At 42.8% G+C, this 20,758-nt stretch overlaps 1 protein-coding gene across 1 annotated transcript in view; it reads left to right on the top strand.

Moving 5' to 3' along the window:
* Nucleotides 1-19,186, top strand: part of ST6GAL2 (ST6 beta-galactoside alpha-2,6-sialyltransferase 2) — a 47,528-nt gene extending 28,342 nt beyond the window's left edge. Inside the window, exon 5 of the mRNA XM_059688389.1 lies at nucleotides 18,581-19,186. Coding sequence (XP_059544372.1) covers nucleotides 18,581-18,837 — 257 coding nt within the window. The 3' untranslated portion in view covers nucleotides 18,838-19,186. The remainder of the gene's footprint in view (nucleotides 1-18,580) is intronic.
* The last annotated feature ends 1,572 nt before the right edge of the window (nucleotides 19,187-20,758 follow it).

Raw genomic sequence — 20,758 nt, 5'->3', positions numbered from 1 at the left:
ATCAATCTTGTTTATCTTTTCAAAAGAACCAGCTCTTGGTTTTATTAATCTTTTGTATGGGTTTTTTAGTCTTGATGTTATTTATTTCCACTCTGATCTTTATTATTTCCTTCTTTCTACTTATTCTAGGCTTTTCTTGCTGTTCTCTTTGTAATTCTTTTAGTTGTAGGGTTAGATAGTTTATTAAGAGTTTTTCTTGTTTTTTGAGGTAGGCTTGTAATGTTATGAACTTCCCTCTCAGGACTGCTTTCTCTGTGTCCCATAGATATTGGGTTGTTGTGTGTTCATTTTCATTTGTTCCCAGGAGGTTTTTAATTTCATCTTGATCTCTTTTGTGATCCATTCATTGTTTGTTTAATAACATGCTATTGAACCGCCATGTGTTTGAATGTTGTTGAGTGTGTTTATTGTAGTTGATTATGAATGTCATCGCATTGTGACCCAAGAAGATGCTTGATAATATTTCAATCTTCTTGAACTTGTAGAGACTGTTTGTGTCCTAACATGCGGTCTCTCTTTGAAAATGTCCTATGTGCATTTGAGAAGAATGTGTATTCTGTAGCTTTGGGGTGAAATGTTCTGAAAAATGTCAATTAGTTCCATGTAACCTACTGTGTCATTTAGGATAGCTGTTTCCCTATTGATTATTTTTCTAAAACAGTGGTTCTCAACCTGTGGGTCGCGACCCCTTTGGCGGTCAAACGACCCTTTCACAGGGGCCGCCTAAGACCATCCTGCATATCAGATATTTACATTATGATTCATAACAGTAGCAACATTACAGTTATGAAGTAGCAACGAAAATAATTTTATGGTTGGGTCACAACATGAGGAACTGTATTTAAAGGGCCAGAAGGTTGAGAACCACTGCTCTAGAAGATCTATCCAGTTATGTCAGTGGAGTGTTAAAGTCCTCTGCTGTGATTGTATTGCTGTCCATCTTTCCCTTATAATCCTCCAGAAGCTGTTTTATATATTTGGATGCTTCTATATTGGGCGTATATATGTTTATCAGAGTTATATCCTCTTGTTGTATTGATTCCTTTAGTATTATGAAGTGGCTTTCATTATCTCTTGTTATGGACTTCACTTTGAAGTCTGTATTGTTAGATATGAGTATTACTACCCCAGCTATTTTTTCATTTCCATTTGCATGGAAAGTTTTTTTTCTCTCTTCACTTTCAATCTGTGTGAATCTTTTGTTCTGAGGTGGGTCTCTTATAGATAGCATATGTATGGGTCATGTTTTCTTATCCATTCAGCTATCCTATGTCTGTTGATTACAGCATTTAAGCCTTTTGCATTTAAGGTTGTTATTGATAGGTACTTATCTGTTGCCATTTCATTCTTTATGCCTATGTTCTCCTCTTTCTCTCTACTTCTTACAACACGCAGTTCAGCATTTCTGCAGTGCTGGTTTGGTGACAATAAATTCTCTTAATCTTTTTTTATAAATTCTCTCAAAGCTTTTTATTTCACCTTTGATTTTTGAATGATAGTCTTACTGGATAGAGTAATCTTGGGTTCAGTCCCTTGGCATGAAGTCTTTCTATTGAGAAATCATTTGATAGTCTAATAGGATCACCCTTGTAGGTAACTTTCTATCCTTCTTTTGCAGCCTTTAAGATTCTTTCTTTGTCTTCATTGTTTGCCATCTTATTTATTATGTGCCTAGATGTGGATATTTTTGGGTTCATAGTGATTGGGACTCTCTGTTTTTCCTGAACTTGAGAGACTTTTTCTTTTACCAGGTTAGGGAAATTTTGTGCCATTATTTCTTCAAACAGGTTCTTTATTCCTTTTTCAGATTCTTTTCTTCTGGCACTCCTATGACGCGAATTTTATGTTTCATGTTTTCCTAAACATCCCTTAGACTCTCCTCCTGCTTTTTAATTTTTTCCCATTTGATGCTCTTATTCAGTGTTTTTTTTCCTGCCTTGTCGTCTAATTTGCTGCTTTGGTCGTCACCTTCTCCTAGTTTACTGTTGAAACCTTCCAGGGTGTTCTTTATTTCTGCTATGTCATTCCTCATTCTTATCTATTTCTTATTTATTGTTTCTACCTCTCTTTTCATGTTGGTGTAGCTCTCATTAAGTCCTTTATAAATCTCATTAAATTGCTTGTATTTTCTTTGATTTTTTTGAGCACCCTTATTACCATTACTGTGAATTCTTTATCTGACAAAGGCGTTTCCTCCTTTTCTTTCATTTTGGGGTTCTTATTGCCACATTTTTGCTGTTCCTTTATTTTAATTTCTTTGCATTAAGATAAAACGGCTATGCCTCCCAGACTTTGTGGGGTGGTCTTATGTAGTAGGTGTTCTGTGGGACCCAGTTGTACAGTCTCTTATATCTCCTGAGCTAGGTGCTCTAGAATGGCCCCTTGCTTGAGTTATGTGGGTTCTCCTGTTATACTTGGGTTTTGAATATTAGTGTCCTATAGGTGGATGGAGTCTCCTCTCAGGCTCGCTGGGTATGTGATTCATCTCTGAACATGTTGTGCTTGCTGTTGTGGAGGTGCTAACCGAAAAGAACAAAATACAATACAACAAACATGAAACAAAAATAAAATAAAGACATACAAAAGACCCCTATAGCACCAACAAAAGAAACCACCAGAAAAGATAGAATTAGGAAAGAGATATGAGAGCAAGAATAATAGAAAGGAAAGAAAGAAAGAATGAAAAAAAAATATGAGGAGAAAATAAAACAAACCAAAAAAATAGCACAAACAAAAAAGGGGCAGGGGAAGAAATATATAATTGCAGAAATGAAATAAAGGAAATTAAAAAATTAGGGGAATATGGGGAGGAAAATGGTTTAAAATAAAGGAGTAAGAAAAGAAAAGAAATTGAAATGGAAAATATAGGGAAAAGCAGATAGACCTAAAATAAGAAAAGAAAAAAAGATGAGAAATCAGGAGAAAAAGAAAAGAGAGAAAGAAAAGAAAAAAATTGAATAGTGGGGAAAAAAGTTAGTAGGAAAAGGGAAGAGAAAAATTAGATATATGAACGAAACAACAGAGACTAGAATAATAAAAAGTCAATAAAGCAGATAGGTAAAGAAGATAAATTTAACAAAGAAAGAGAATAATAAATAGGAAAAGAGGAGAAGAAAAATAAAAAGAAGTGAAGTGGCATTTGTTTCATCAGAGTTTAGTGCCCCGTGGGCACTCCCTTTGGATCCTACTCTTCTGATGGCTGTGGCTGACTGTTCTGTCTGCTAGTTCTGAGCTTCCTGTGAGGTACTTAGGTGCTTACCACTGTCAGTAACTGTCTTCCTTTGGCTCTCAGCAACTTGTTTTAAGCTACAAGTGATCCACAGTTTGTGTCTGTCTTCATAGTACTTGGCTGCAAGCAGGCGGAGCCAGTCTGCCCTCTAAAATAGGTTTGTTAGCAGCATGGGGCTCAGAATGGGTCAGCAAACTTCTACTGGTTTCCCAGGCTCCACCTCTGTCCACCTTTGCCTGCTAGCCAGCTGTCAATCTTCATCTCAAAAGTTTGTTTCTGAAAGGGCTTTAAGTGGGGCAGGTGCTATTCAGTTTTCAGGGAATGTGGTGGATGTGTTTTCCCTGTCCCAGATTTACTCCTCTGCAAGTGGCCCAAAATACTACTTTGCCCTTGGCTGGGCAGTGATCCTTGTACTCAGTCCAGTGGGATCGGCTGGAAACCTGGAGTTATCACCTCTCCCGTGTGGGACAGTGCCATTCAGGTTCCTGGGATAGTGGGGCTGATGGCCCCTCCTCCAGTCCAGTCACTGAAGCTCCCCAAAACTGTTCAAACCTGTAGGCTTGGCCTCTGCTTTTATTTCCTCTGAAAACATCAAACTGCAAGGTGTGGTAGGCAAGGCTCTTGAGGCTGGGACAGGCTGTATTACCCAAGGTGGGGGGGTTCTTTTCCTGCCCTGTGGCTACTGGGAGTGGCTAGCTCCTCTCAGGAAAAGTGTTGGTTTCAGTTTGGGGGTGTGCAACCAAAGGCTGAACTCCTGCCTGAAGCTTTTCCACATCTCCACACAATGCTTCCCACCCCAGCTTCTCCTTAGGCACCTCAAGTTCTCACCTCCCTCCCTGCATGGGAGCTTAGGTTGAGTAGCTACAAATAAGAACTCCTGTGCTTTGGGTTTAAAAAAAACAAAAACAAACAAACAAAAACCTGCGCTTTCTCTCCCACTGGCTCTGATCTACCGTCCAGGCTCTGCAGCGACATGCAGCCCTGCCAGCTGGATGTTATGTCGGCCGCTGTTCTCGACTCTGGTGCTCCGGGTTGTGAAGCCCAGCCTTGGATCCAGGCCTCTGTCTTCTGAGGGAACAGACCCTCCGTAGCTGGCAGCTCCCTCCTCACTCTTGGCCTCCCAGCCTGTCACTGCTGGAAGCTGGGCCAGTTTCTCTCATCACCTCACCCTTCCAGTCTCCCGGTGTTTTGTCCTTCCTTGATATGTCTCCTCCTCAGCTGGACCTCAGTTGGTAATTCCAGGTGTATGTTCCTCACTTTAATTTTATTTCAAATCTGGCCCTGGGAGGAGGTACAAGAAAGATCTGCCTATTCGGCCGCCATTTTTTCCGGATCTAGCAATTACTGTTGAAGGGAAGGTGAGTCTGGAAGAAACTTCTCTGTTCAGTGCACCATTCTTAGTGTTTCCTAGTGAGAGTGGCCTGGGGATACTTCTGCATGAGTAGTATCCAAAATCTCAGTGCGGTCACAGGGCTGTGCTTTCCCTGGGTTCTGTGCAACCTATGCATTAGCAGTTCTTATGGAGAAGTTTTCTTTGGGCAAGATTCCTGGTAAAATCAAATTTAGGCACAAATACGTCTCAATTACATAAATTCTTGTTTTATCTGCAAATGCAAAAACTGTGTTTCTACTCACAGAGGAAGAACAGCTCGTGTAGGTTTGAGGAACATTCTGACCACTTCACTGAAACCATTTTACTAGTATTGTTGGAAAAACACTTCAGAAGTGTGCAATTCACTTACTCAGAGAACTTACCAAAGCTAATAACTTATATGCTTTTTTAATAATGAAACTTAATTGGAGATACATAGGTGAACAATTATAATATTGATGAAATATAAATACATTTTAATATTAAGCAACTTAAACTATACTTTCATGACAAGCCTATTTAAAACATATATTTTTAATTTTTTATTACATTTATTGGGTTGACTTTGGGTAATAGGATCATATAGGTTTCAAGTGTACATTTCTATGATACATGATCTGTATATTGCATTGTGTTTCCACCAGCCAAAGTCCAACCACCTTCTGTCACCATATATTGATCCCTCCCACCGCCCACCACCACCCACCGCTTTCCCTTGGACTATCCCTACACTGCTATCTGTCCACAAGTTTCAGTTTTATATAGCACATATGAGTAAAATCATATGGTTGTGTCTTATGGCGCAGTAGTATTCCATAGTATATATGTACCACATCTTCTTTTCTTTCTTTAATCCTCACCCAAGGATATTTTTCTTTGGTTTTTAGAGAGAGAGGAAGAAAGAGGGAAAGACAGAGAGAAACATCAATGTGAGAGCAACATATTGATTGGTTGCCTCCTGCACCAGGGCCCAGGCCAGGGAGGAGCTTGCAACCGAGGTAGTGACCCTGACTGAAATCAAACCCGGGACTCTTTGGTCCGCAGGCCAATGCTCTATCAACTGAGCCGAACTGGCTAGGGCTGTATCACATCTTCTTTATTCAATCCTCCTTAGAAGGACATTTTGGTTGTCTCCATGTCTTGGCCACCATGAATAATGTTGCAATGAACATAGGTTATGCATATATCATTGCAAATAGATGTTTTTCAGTTTTGGGGGGTAAATACCCAGAAGAGGGATTGTTGGGTCATTTGGTAAGTCTATTCTTAATTTTTTGAGGAACCTCCATACTGTTTTCCACAGTGGCTGTACCAGTCTGTGTTCCCACCAGCAGTGAATGAGCATTGGTTCCCTTTTCTCCACAATCTCTCCGGCACTTGTTATTGCTTGTCTTGTTGATAATAGCCAGTCTAACAGGTGTGACGAGGTATCTCATTGCAGTTTTTCTGATTTTTTATTTGCATTTGCCTAATAGCTAGTAAGTTGGACATCTTTTCAAATACCTGTTGACCATGTGTTTTCTTGGGAGAGGTATCTGTTAAGGTCCTCTGCCCTTTTGTTAATTGGCTTATTTTATTTTATTTTTGGTGTTGAATTGTATGAGTTCTTTATACATTTTGTATGTTAATCTCTTATTGGAGCTGTTGTTTGCAAATATCATCTCCCATTCAGTCAGTGCCTTTTTGTTTTGTTGGTAGTTTCTTTTGCTATGCCAAAGCTTCTTTAGTTTGAGAGTCCCATTTATTTTTTTTTTTTTTTGCCTTTACTTCCCTTGCCTTTGGGGTCAAATTCATAAAATGCTATTTACATCAGATCCATAAGTTTAGTAACTATGTTTTCTTCCGTGTAATTATTGTTTCAGATCTTATATCTATGTCTTTGATCCAGTTTGAATTAATTTTTGTACATGGGAATAAACTGTAATATAGTTTCATTCTTTTGATATTTAATATTAATAAGATACTAGTTTTAATATCTATGATTATACTGAAGTTAGTTATCTCAACTTCTAAATGAATATTTTTAAACCATGTTTTCTACCTTTTTAACATCATATTATCACAAACAATTTTACCAAACAAAATATTTTGAAGAATTATTATTAAAGAGATGAACATTTACTGCAATTAAGTAAAAACTGTAACTGATTACTCAATTATTTTCAAAACACTTTAGTATAACTGTGAAAATACATTTTGACTTTTAGTAACAAGGTCATTATGTGGATTTAGTGAAATTTTGACTAACTTTTTAAGAAATCTCATTTATTTAAAGATATACGTCGAAAGAGATTTAGAGATTTATTTCTCCTGACATAGATATTGGTGCAAAGCCTTCAGCAAAACTTAAGGAAGAGAGTGATCCTGTCTTGCTTTATAAGATTTTTCTTTGCAACTTTTTTTTAAGATTCTCCTTTGCAGGGCTTACAAAAAGGGGAGATATACATTATAATTGAATACTTAAACATTCTTTAAAACACCAAATAACCCTCCACTCTCAGTATGCCGTCCTGATTTTTTTATTCTATACTCTTCCAAATTTTGACCTCATCTAGATTTTACTTATTCTAAATGTTGTTGTAATAAAAGGGGCTCCTTTGATTCATGGCACCGCACAACAGACACACAATAAATGTCAGCTTAATGAATGAAGGGAGGAACAAAAGAATGGGAAGTGGTACCTTATGTCACCTAATAGACTCTCACCTACAGTTCAACTGGTCTCACATGTAGAAGGATATCCACCTCCTTCTGTATGGTTGATATCTTGGACTCTACAGAGACCAGAATCAAATCTTGGCTCCAATAGCCAACTAAATATGTGATCTTGAGCAAGTTACTGAATGTATCTAAACCTCAGTTTTTCAACTAGAAAATGAAGGTACTAATAGTACGTTTATCTTTGAAGTATCATGTTCCTAGCACAATAGCTAATATTTACTGTTTACTATTATTGTGATGTGCCTCATCTGAAACTTTATGCTGGTTAAGTAAGACTATATTCCCAAATGTATAAAGATCTTTCTTTCATTAAGATAAATCAAGGTAAAAATAGACTTTTGCTTCCTTTGATATTGTAAAGGCCATATCATTACATCAGATAGGTATATCATAATTTATGCCTGCCTTTAGTTGTTGAATAATTTGAAATACTTTTCAAATTATTTGATAGTATCAAACAATTATATTGATGAACCATTATTATATCTATGTACTAATAATATGCTATAATTTATTGTATATGTGAATATATAGTTTTTTCCTTTAAACCATTCCCTTAAGATAAGTTCTCAGGAGTATTAGTGCTGAGCAAAGGGTATAACATTTTGATACTTGTTGGTAAGTGCTAATATACTTCTTTTTCCTTGAATTTCTGATCAGAGCCCATATTTGTCTTATAGTTCAGAGAAGCAGGCACCCAGTAGATATACATTAGAAATATATTACTTGTACAATCCTTTTCTCTACAGAAGCAATGAAGGGGCCCTTGCACCTCTTGGACTGCACATGTATTTACTAAATTCAAAGGAAGTAACATGGCTCACATTCATTTAGACCCATAAAGACTTGTTTCTTTGGAACAACTTTTTCATCTTATTGGGTTTCTAACCACAGCCTATTGGGGAGCTAGTTGTTCGCATATGAGTAGCAGTTCTCTCTCTCATCCCTAGCTAGGTTTTAGAGATTGACCTTGTAACTTAGCACTGTGAAGTCCCTTTGTACTGTAGCCTCACTGAGGATAAATAGCGATTTACTTGGACTCTCACAGCTTCCATTTGGCTCTCATAAAGACATATTTTTATAGAAGGCCGGTGGGCTCACCTGGGGTCACAAAGCATGGCTGGGTTGGTTTGCCACCTACATGAAGCTGGCATCCACCCAGCCTGGCTCAGAGGTTGAGCACCACCAGGCAGACAGGCTGGTAGCACAGGGTGCACCAGCAGCACAGAGGTGAGCTCATTTAAATCCACAACTAACATTTTTATTGTAGAAACCACCAACACCCTCCCCTCCCCCACCCTTTTAAAAGGCAGGCACTACTGATTATAAGTAATATTTCTGCAATTCTTCAATGCAAACACTATCATTTCAGGCTACAGTATTTAATGTACGCACAAGCATAATATGCTTAACAGGCCAAAACTTCCTTTCTTTTTTCTGTTTTATACAGGTTTGGGGGTTTTGATTTTCCAATATAGCATCCAAACTCATGATTAACACAAAATAATGAAATATTAACACAAAATGATAAGCCACAGAACACCCATATTTATGATTATGTAAAAATGCATTGCAGTTATGTTGATTAGAAAAAAATTTGCATTTCCCTGTAAATAATGAATCCCAAATGTGTGTTAGTTACCACCAAATAAATGAGCTAAATAGTGGCCTTCAAGTATTATTCTCACATTACATGATTTTATTTACTACTAGAGGCCCAGTGCAAGAATTCGTGCATGGGTGGGATTCCTTAGGGTAGCCTGTGGGGATCAGGCTGAAACTGGCAGTCCAATGCTGCCTGACACTCCTGCCTGCTGCTCCTGCTTATCCCGGCCCTGCTGCACCTGCCATGTGGTGGCACAAGTCAGTCCCGATCGGGAGAAGCTGGTGCCACCACAGCAGTGCTCGCCAGCCATGAGCCCTGCATCTGGAGCCCATCCCGAAGGGGTTAGGGGGGGTTGGCTGGGACGCGAATGGCCCTCCGGGTAGGCAGTGGGATGCCCTCGCCGGCCCAGGATCTGAATCCATCCCTCTGACATTCATGCCAGTTGTTGGGAGCCATCTAGCGGGGCTTTCATATTGTTTCTTCCTTGCAGAGGGTCTAGGGAGGGGAAGCCAGTCTGTCAGTGCCTAGCGTGTTCTCCAGAGATTGGATCTGCAGGACTACTGAGGGAATGAGTGGCTGCCACTGGGCTGGTGGGCCACCAGGATGGGTCGGGCAGCTGAGTGGCACTCCTGCTGTAAGAGCACACTGATCACCAGGGGGCAGCTCCTGCACTGAGCATCTGCCCCCTGGTGGTCAGTGAGCACCACAGTGATCAGTCAACTGGTCGTTCAGTCATTCATTCAATCACTTAGACTTTTATACATATACTAGAGGCCCAGTGCACAAAAATTTGTGCACTCGAGGGGGAGGGGGTGTCCCTCAGCCAGGCCTGTGCCCTCTTGCAGTCTGGGACCCCTCAGGGGACGACCACCTGCTGGCTTAGGCCTGCTCCCCGGGGGATTGGGCCTAAGATGGCAATCAGACACCCCTCTGGCAGTCCGGCAGCCCTCGGGGGATGTCCACTTGCCAGCGGGGAGCAGGCCTAAACTGCAGTTGGACATCCTTAGCGCAGCTGAGGAGGCAGGAGAGGCTCCCACCACCACCGCTGTACTGGCAGCCATCAGCCTGGCTTGTGGCTGAGCAGAGCTTCTCCCATGTGAGAGCACCCTGACCACCAGAGGGCAGCTCCTGCATTGAGCATCTGCCCCCTGGTGGTCAGTGTGTGTCAGAGTGACCAGTCATTCCCAGTCCTTCTGCTGTTAGGGTCAGTTTGCATATTACCCTGTTACTATATAGGATAGAGGCCTGGTGCATGGGTGGGGGCCGGCTGGTTTGCCCTGAAGGGTGTCCCGGATCAGGGTGGGGGTCCCGCTTGGGTGCCTGGCCAGTCTGGGTGAGGGGCTGAGGGCTGTTTTCAGGCTGGCGGGTGACTGAAGCTCTCAACCTCTCCTTTTTTTCTTTTTTTTTTTTTATTCTGGGATTAATTTACCTTCTGTAGCTCTCACTGGAGCTGAGAGCCGGCTCCAGCTCTGAGGCCGTGGCTGGCTGAAAGCAGGTATCTGGGTTTGTTTAGCTTCTATAATTTAAACTCTGTTGCCATCACTGGCGCTCTAAGCTCTGAGCCCACTGGCGGCTGAAAGCAGGTACCTGGGGTTCGTTTAGCTTCAATAATTTCAACATTGTTGCATCCGGAGCTCAGAGCTGGGCTGCAGCTGGTGGGGAACCTTGGCTTCCTCCATTGCCAGTGCAATCAAGCCTCATGTTCACTTCAGCTGCATGGCTGCCGGCCGCCATCTTGATTGGCAGTTAATTTGCATATCTCACTGATTAGGGAAGGGTAGCGAAGTTATGGTTAATTACCATGTTTCTCTATTATTAGATAGGATATAGATAACAGATGCCTCTTCAATTATTTTTTATTATAAGAAGTTTAAATTTCCAAACCAACTTTTAATTACAAATATTTTCTGGAAATCTAACTCAGCCTTTCATCCTCATCACTTATTGAAAAATATAAGTGCTCTATTGGTCAGTCTCAGAAATTTCTAATTTACCTAACATAAAAATTGCATTCAGTAGTTAATGGAAGTGATATAAACCAGTATTTTTCTTGTCACTGCCATTATGTTCTGTTTATACATAGCTTATTTTGCCACATGTTGAAAGAATATGTTCATCAAGGAGAAAAGTATATTATTTTTAATGATGTTAGATGTTATTTTAAATATTGCCAGGTGAAAAGCAAGAAAATTTTAGTGTAATTACAGTACAGTTAAAGGCTAAAGAATTAACTATACTAGACTCTGAAAGCACAGCAGATACATCAATATCTGCAGCATAGAGTTTTAGAGAAGGAGACTCATTCATTCCAAATTTGTGATAATCAGAGCATGAGTTGAAGTTTGTTTTTTATCCATACTCTGAGCAAATGCTTGTTATGCTGTTATGTAATGTGACATTTTTATTAAGACCAGTGTAAATGCTTTTTAATTGGCTTGATAATTATGTTGCATTATACAATATTTTAAAAATGCAATTTGGCACATGAATGCCTCTTGAATCATAATTGCCTGGAAAAATTACACTTTTTTTTCTTTAAATGAATCCCTAGTATGGACTCATTTGTAAAATCTGGCCAAAGAAACAACATTAATTGAATTATGTTTAATTATTTTAAAAAGCTGGCCAGATGCCCATTTGATTGGCTTGTTAAGACACATGAAAAAGAGTTTTAAATATTAATCTGCCTACCAAAAACTATAGTTCCATATCGAAAGCAGTAAAATTTTGTTAGTGACAAAACAGCTTCTTACTTAGTAATCTATAAATAAAATTATTTAACCTAAAACCACCTAAAACGATTATTTTAAAAAATTCTTTACTGAATAGCATAGTATTAGATGATTTGTATTCTTGCTTTTTGGATAATCCTGAACAATCATAAGAGAGGAAATGAAAGAAATAGTAGAAATATTTGTATCATCAGCAGATTTTAATTCCCTGTGTCAATACGGGATGGGGAAATGATTACGAAGTCACATGATACTTTGAATTTATATGTATACTAGAGGCCCGGTGCACAAAAATTTGTGCACTTCGGGGGGAGGAGGGGGTCCCTCAGCCCGGTGTGTGCCCTCTCACAGTCTTGGACCCCTGGGGAGATAGCAACCTGCTGGCTTAGGCCTGCTCCCGGGTGGCAGAGGGCAGGCCTAATCCCTAGGTGCAGCCCCTGGTCGGGCTCAGAGCAGGGCCGATTGGGGAGTTGGGGCCCCATCCCCTGTCATGCTCAGAGCAGGGCGGATAGGGAGGTTGCGATGCCACCCTCAGTCATGCTCAGGGTAGGGCCAATTGGGGGGTTGGGGCACCGCCCTCTGTCACACTCAAGGCAGGGTCGATGGGGAGGTTGCGGCACCACCCCGTCACGCACAGAGCAGGGCCAATCAGGGGGTTGGGGAGCTCCCCCCTGTCACACACAGAGCAGGGCCCATCAGGGGGTTGGGGAGCTCCCCCCTGTCACGCACAGAGCAGGGCCCATCAGGGGGTTGGGGAGCTCCCCCCTGTCACTCAAAGAGCAGGGCCCATCAGGGGGTTGAGGAGCTCCTCCCTGTCACTCACAGAGCAGGGCCAATCAGGGGGTTGGGGCGCTGCCCTCTATCACCCACAGAGCAGGGCCGATCAGGGGGTTGGGGCGCTGCCACTGTCACACTCAGGGCAGGGCCGATGGGGAGGTTATGGCTCTACCCCATCACACACAGAGTAGGGCCCGTTGGGGGGGGGGGGGTTGGGGCGCCGCCCTCTATCACCCACAGAGCAGGGCCTATCAGAGGGTTGGGGCGCCACCACTCTCACACTCAGGGCAGGGCCGATGGGGAGGTTATGGCTCTACCCTGTCACACACAGAGCAGGGCCCGTGGGGTGGGGGGTTTGGGGTGCCGCACCCTGTCACACACAGAGCCGCAGGGCGATCAGGGGTTGGGGAGCTCCCCCCTATCAGGCACAGAGCAGGGCCAATCAGGGGGTTGGGGCACCTTCCCCTGTCACGAACAGAGCAGGGCCGATAGGGAGGTTGTGGCTCCGCCCCCTGTCACACACAGAGCCACAGGGCGATCATGGGGTTTGGGCGCTGCCCCCTGTCACGCTGATCCTGGTGCCTGGAGGCCTCGCGGCTCTGTTGATCCCGGTGCTGGGAGGCATATTACCCTTTTACTATATAGAATAGAGGCCTGGTGCATGGGTGGGGGCTGGCTGGTTTGCCCTGAAGGGTGTCCTGGATCAGCATGGGGGTCCCCACTGGGGTGCCTGGCCAGCCTGGGTGAGGGGATGATGGCTGTTTGCAGCTGGTCACACACCCTTTAGGGTGGGGGTCCCCACTGGGGTGCCTGGCCAGTCTGGGTGAGGGGCTGAGGGCTGTTTTCAGACTGACGGGTGACTGAAGCTCCCAACTGCTCCTTTTTTTCTTTTTTTTTAATTTTGGGCCAGCTTTAGCTCTGGCTCCAGCTCTGAGGCCTCTGCTGCTGAAAGAAGGTATCTGGTTTGTTTAGGTTCTATAATCAAAAGAATGTATAACTCCAGCTCTGAGATCCCAGCTTGCTGAAAGCTGGTTTCTGGGGTTTTGTTTAGCTTCTATATTTGTTACAATGTTTCTTAAACTGCAGGCTCAGAGGCCAGCAAGTCAGGCAGGGAACGTTGGAGTCCTCCGTCACTGAAGCAAGCAAGCCTCATGTTAGTTTCAAGCTGCCTGGCTGCCGGCCGCCATCTTGGCGGGCAGTTAATTTGCATATCTCGCTGATTAGCCAATGGGAAAGGTAGCAGTCGTATGCTAATTATCATGTTTCTCTTTTATTAGATAGGATAGTATCTGTGCATAGAAGTCCTGCCTGCTGCTCCATAAAGGCCTTGTACAAGGTTGGCATCTGGGGACTTGGATTTGGGGAGGGTTCCCACTCTCATAACTGGTAAAATAAGAATGTTTCACTCTGTGCAAGCAGTGTGGCTCACCTGCTTTCCTCCTTCGAGTCTGGAGTTTTGGTTTGCGCCAGATAGAGCCTGCCTATGTGGCTAGCTCCCAGTGTTAACCTTGTGTACTGGTTTTCTAAGAAACTTTCTTGCTTGGCAACATTTCACATGTGTTGCTGGGATAATGAGTAATCCTGTGTGACCACTCAGACAGTATTCTGGAAGCCTCCCCCTGGATCCCCTGGACTTCTCTCCCCCTGTGGCTTTTCCTTTGCTGATTTTGCCTTGTATCCTGGCTTATATAGTCCTCACAGCCAGTCATAAAGCCCAGGAGTTAGGTGGAGATTCCCGACCTGGAATCTTATTGGTGGTAGCTGTCATGTCTGGACAATGGGGCTCAGCATCGCAGCACCTCAGCAGAGAGGCTGGTGTGGTCACGCCCAACACTTTCCTCAGCACAATGTTTAAGACACTTTCCTCAAATCACTCTTAGAGTTTTAGGTTATGGGCTTAGCCCCTATTGTTAATTTAAAGGTTACTTCTTTAGTTTAATTTGCTAATTTCTTTTTTCCTTAAATGTTTTCTAAATACTCAATGGTTAGTATTGTGCCCCGTTTAATAAATGTTGAATTTAATTGAAGAGATCTCCCAATAGTACCTGGGCTCTGGTCTTTCTAGTCCTGTCCTAACCCTGCCCCCCTCCCCCAAGAATTTACTCCCCACACCCCCTGTACCCTGATACACATACTGAACTTGCCAGAAGAAATGCCATCTTCAGGGTTTTGTGTATTACTAAGTCCTATTAACAACTCTTAGGAACACCAATGTGTAGATTTAGCCACATTTAATAATGATTTTCAATACTTATTATATGCCGAAGTCTGAATCTAAAGTCAAATTTACATGTAATAACAGCCTTAATAAATTCAAATGTATTCACATGCGAAATGAATTGATCAGGAATCCTGAAAAATAATTTAAAATAAAAATATTCTCCACCTTTGGTACCATAAATTTTGTCCATCTTTTACATGTACCCAATGAGTATAATGTAATTTTCCTATTGAAGGCGCTGCCATTCTAATTTCACTATCATTGGCTGCCATTTTAACAGCTGATTCTGCTACTACATAAATTTTAGGGTGCATGGCAAAACCTCATAGTCACAGGAAGTCACTCATACATATGAGTACAGCATGACACAGGGAACACTGTTGCTAAGTCTGTGTCAGGTAGGAATTATACAGATGCTCAGCTGAGAAGCCACACGTTCTGAACCTTCATTGATTGCCCTTCAGTTGGGACTGTCATGAACTAATTGGCAAGTTCTGTATTTCTGAAGCGCTATAAGTTATTTTAAAATGTAAAATATTGCCCTAGCTTGTTTGGATCAGTGGATAGAGCATCGGCCTGCAGACTGAAGGGTCCCAGGTTCGATTCTGGTCAAGGGCACGTGCCCAGGTTGTGAGCTCAATCCCCAGTGTAGGATGTGCAGGAGGCAACTTATCAATGATTCTCTTTCATCACTGATGTTTCTATCTCTCTCTCCCTCTCCCTTCCTCTCTGAGATCAATAAAAAAAATTAAAATAAATAAAAAACATTTATGAAAATGCTAAAATGTACCTATTTACTTATAGTGAAACCATAACATTTTGTCTAGTTTTATGACAAACTCTATCCTATAAAATAAAAGTGTAGTATGAAAATTGTCCCCTCCACCAGGAGTTGTCCGGGAGTTCGACCAGGGGGCGGGGCCAGCCAGGGGAAGGGAGGGAGGCCCCAGCTGGCAGCTAGCAGCCAATAGGGACCCTACCAGTTCACAAATTTTGTGCACTGGGCCTCTAGTATTGTATATTTAGCAAATATGTGATTTGAAATGTAGTTAACTCACAGCAAGATTAAAAATCTTTTCTGAAAAACTTTAAAAAATATATCAGATTCAAGCACCTAGTAGCCCTTTGAAACCAAGAAAATAGACAGTAAGGATGTATAGGGAACCTACCCCAAGGTCTCCTGGGTGTGTCCACTGCCCAGCAGGTAGAATGTCTGGCTACTGTGAGATAGCTTGGGGAATCCCTGACAGCAGATTTTTTCAGAGAATGTATGTCTTAGACCAGCATGGGTGGTGGGCCAGTACTGGACCAGGAATGCTTGTGATTGGTCTACAACCAGATTACTGTGGAAATGGAAAGTATTTAAATATTTTTATAGAAATTTGACACCAAATGTCATCCAAATATGTGTCTCTAATAATTCATTGTTACTGTATTTTACAAAAGTATTGCTCTGTGATCAACTGGGACTTTCTAAATGGGCTTTCACCACAGATAGTTTAGGAATGCTTGTTAAGAATTCCATTTTCTGAACCTCAACATAAGCCATTGGAACCCAAATCTCTGGGAATGGGGACAAGTCCAGGACTCTGCATTTTAACAAGCTGTCCAGACCATTCACTTCAGTCTGAAGTGTGAGAACTGCTTTAGGAAGAGGAACAACAAACTGACTGACACTTTAGAACCAGAATTGCAGAGAGCAGCTAGGATATAGATGCTTGCCGTCCCCATGGATGAGTAGCCATTGCCATTGCCACTCAGAACCGCCTGTGGAGCAGACTCCCTCCAAGCCTCTTCACTGCCACCTGCAGGCAAGTTGTAATACTGCACTCGTGGGCAGTGTGTAGGACTGGCCACAGGCCAGAGCCAGGGCGGGGAGAGCAGCCAGTGCAGAGAGGGCAGCCAGTGCAGGGAGGCCATGTCCAAGAACTTGTTCCCTAGCTCTGATTAGGAAATGCTGAAGCTCTTCTCTCTCCACAGACACAGGTCCTGTGCCCTCATTGAGAGAAAGCGTACACATTACACGGGTTCTTGTTTGTTGCAGGTTGAAAGTAACTGGGAATAAAGGAGAATTTAATTTTCCCTGTGCACATGGCATTCCCATTTGCTGTGTCAGTTCTTTATAGATGATTTTGTGAGGAGTAGAAAAATGTTCATAGAGCAGTAAGAGGCAAGACTTCATCGTCTGTGTGGTGTGCGGGTTCAGAAGAGTGCCCACTCCCCTCCACGACTTCAGGAAGAAGAGGCTGTCCTAGTTGTGGTGGGTTCCTCTGGGCCCCACCTGAGTGCCTGTCACTTTCCGCCAGCCCTAGGAAGGGGCCACAGTGGGGCAGCAGGAAGAGAAGGAGGAAACCGCTAGTACTGAGAGGAACTGGGGGTTTTAACCTTGCCCTTGAGAACAACTACTTCATCAAATTTGAAGCAACTCACCTTCTCTTTGTTAGGAATGTGCTTTACTCTCAGCCACAACACAGGACTGTGGCTCTCAGCTCACATCTTCAGAGTCTTCCAAGCAGGTACCGTTGTCCTTCGGCAGTAGCACCCCTTCTTCCATTTCCCTCTCACCCCTTATCTGCAGGCCGCCCTTTAGGATCAGGCCTCCCCTCCCTGGGCAAGCTTTCTGCATCTTCTGGGCAAAACCGGGCCCTTCTCTCTTCTCTCCTGGTGTCTCTTAGGCAGGACTTTCTCTGGTTGTGGGGATTTTCATGGTGCAAACAGGGCTGATTAATTAGAAATATGGTTATCCTCTGCAAACAAATATGGCCTCTAACTGTGTGACTTTGCTTTTTCCATTGCAGCGATATCTTTGTAATGAAAGGAGTGTGCACATTTTTTTAATGTTTAAAGGGTGTTAACGAGGTGGCTCTAGGAAAAGAAAGCCTGTTGGCCTAGACCACAAACTCTGTTTGCTTAGTGATATTTGGGGTTACAACTCTCTATTTGAACAGTAAAACAAAGAAATTAAAGCAACTCCAGTACTGACAGTTTCAATGAAAAAAATAATTTTAATATGAATTTTAAGCTCTCTGTTTACAACTCCATTTCTTCTCATTCAAACAGCTATTTTATATTAATTTATAATCAAGCAGTTATTTTATAATCAGTTTTTTGTAACGTGTTTCTTTGAAACATAGCAGTTCTATTGCAAATTAGGTGGGACCTGAGGGTAGACTCTGATACCTGATAGTCTGACTTGCGGGATGCAGATCTGTCACTCACTAGATTGTGGTCTAACTTTGTGTTTTAATTTCAGTCCCACAGTAATCAACTGAACAAGTGTATATATGTTAGTATTACATCTTTTTTTTTTTAATCCTCACCCAAGGATATGTATTTTTTAATTTGAGAGAGAGAGAGAGGGAGGGAGAGAGAGAGAGAGGAAAACATTGATGTGAGAGACAAGCATCAATCAGTTGCCTCCATACGTGCCCTGACTGGGAATCGAACTCACAACTTTTTGGTATAGTTGATTTTCTTTTTGGAGAGTCATCCAACCACTTGAGACACTGGCAAGGGCTGCTAGTATAATATCTTTATATATAAGTGGTTATATATATTAATGATTTCAAAGAAAAAGGGAGAGGGAGAGAGAGATAGAAACATCAATGATGAGAGAGAATCATTGATCGGTTGCCTCCTACATGCCCCACACTGAGAATCGAGTCCACAACCCGGGCATGTGCCCTGACCAGGAATCAAACTGTGATCTCTTGGTTCATAGGTCAATGTTCAACCACTGAGCCACACAAGCCAGGCTAGTATTATATCTTCATATGCCCCACACCCATGAACCAGTATACCCAATCACTGGAAGCGGGAAGCCTGCAGAGCAATATTTTTTGGTCACCGTCATTCCCCACCACCCTGCCAACAGGAACTTCCCACATGGAGTTCATCGGGTTCCATTTTCTTTCCACCTTAGGAATCCTCCTCATGATGTCCTTGTGCAGTGAGGTGCACGTGTACGAATACCTCCCGTCCGTCAGGCAGACGGAGCTGTGCCACTACCACGAGCTGTACTACGACGCGGCCTGCACACTTGGGGCCTATCACCCCCTGCTCTACGAGAAGCTGCTGGTGCAGCGCCTGAACACTGGCGCCCAAGGGGATCTGCACCGCAAGGGCAAGGTGGTTCTGCCAGGGCTACGGGCCGTGCACTGCCCCACCCCCAACTCTTGAAAAGGGACTCTGGGGAACCAATGTGCAATAAGTACTACTGTTGTGCTCTAAGTCACAAAAGAATACTTGAACATATATTTTAGGCAACGTAGTCTTGAATCTTTAAACTGCAATTTAGTGAGGGCCTCGAGAATTCTTCTCTTTTTAAGCCCTTGAGTATTTATTGCTGCTTTGAATATAGTAATGGAATTGAAAGGGGAAAAAAGACCAAGAAAGATGCACAAAAAAGAATAGCTGGAAGAAAAGAAAATGTGTAACAAAACTGCTAAGCTTTTTCCACGCTGTGGGCACAGCTTGTCAGGGCTGGTGTCAGTGACAGGGCTGATGCCTGCAACACGTCTAACACTATAAAAAGCACGAACATAGAGGCAAGTGTTTGCAGCATCGCGTGTCACTTGTGTGGACATTCATCAGAAAAGATTCTAGAGTTTATGACGAATATCTGACTTGCCACTCAACTGTGTTTATTTTAACATCAGGAATCTAGGATTCCTGTGAGGTGCCTGTGTTTCCAAACCATTGCATTCGCCATCTGTGCTTCCCGCGGCCATGAGTGATTTGCTCTGTGTCAAGACACATTTCTGAAACCATAGAGCATCTATGTCAAGCAGGTCAAGAACAGTCCAGCCTAGAGTAGCACACAGAGGAGACATGTAGTTTTCCTCCAGGATTTTCTTATCAACTGGGAGTATCCCCCATATGGAAGGAGCAGTACTGGTGAGTAGCACAGAGTCACGAGGCTGCAGGGTAGCCCTGCATGGGATGTTTCCTGGCCCCAGCACTCTGCTTTGGACCTTCTCACCACCAGCCCTCCCCATGGTCTTCCTAGTCATACACAGGACAGTGAGGACACACCTATGGGAGAGGGCGCCTTCTAACCCAGAAGGAGGGGTTTTGGAGCAGTAAACCCCTGCTACTGGGATGCACATCTTTGTCTTTTATGAGAATTTCTTGCAGGTTAGTATCAGCTGTTGGAAACCTGATACTAATTCTTCCTACAGATGGATGGATGGACGTTTAGGAATCCCATCCTCATTTTCACAGATGTGTTTTATGTCAGCAACATAACAAAGCCATATAGTTAAATAAGATGGTGTGAAAGCGTGGCTCTTTAGCAACAAGGAAAACATGTATCTGCTTCAGGGGAAAGACGGTTGGAGGGGAAATGCTCACCCAATGCATTGGCTATATTCAGCTTTTGTTTTACTTAATCTAAACTTTGGTCACTCATACATTGAAAAAAAGATTTTGATATGAACATAGTTAAACGGAAACATTTGAAATACTTTAATTAAACATGGCATTATTTCAATATGCAACCAAAACATATTTCGCTGGTCTGTTTGGCACTTCTTTGCAATGACCGCAGCAGTTTAATTAAGTGCATTCCCCCTCAAGAGTGTGTGAATGGCAGGAGGTTTTATGGAAAGCTTTTTTGTTCCAGATTGCTTTTTCCTGAGCCCTCTCAGGACTGATTTCTTGAGCAAGAGTGGTTTACAGAAACAGATGACTATTTGGCTCATCTCAGCAGAAATCCAAATGGATAGCAGACTCCTATAGACATCTTTACTGTAATAGTGATGTAACTGCAAGTTTAATGTGGCAGTGTCCATGAAAGTCCCTGTGAGAGCTTCGTTTCTGTATCCATGAGAAGGGATGGGTAATTTTGTTCTGCACATTAGCTTATGTCTGAGTAGACCTGATCAAGCGCTTTCTTCCTTATTTCCTGAAAGAGCTCAGTTTTGTCCCATGTCTAGTGGGTCATGGGTTCAGTGATGCTGGATGCTGGTGAGGTAGTGAGGTAGTGCTGGTGCGGCGAGCAGTCCTCTTACAGTCCTGATCCCAGCCCCCTGGCTCTGCCCTCACATGCAGGGAATGGAGGTTCCCCAGTCGTCCTCATGAGCCCTTACCACATCCCATC

Source organism: Myotis daubentonii, chromosome 3 (assembly GCF_963259705.1).
Source record: "Myotis daubentonii chromosome 3, mMyoDau2.1, whole genome shotgun sequence".
NCBI lineage: Eukaryota > Metazoa > Chordata > Mammalia > Chiroptera > Vespertilionidae > Myotis > Myotis daubentonii.
Note: the sequence above shows the minus strand (reverse complement) of the source record. Positions and strands in the feature narration are given on the sequence as shown.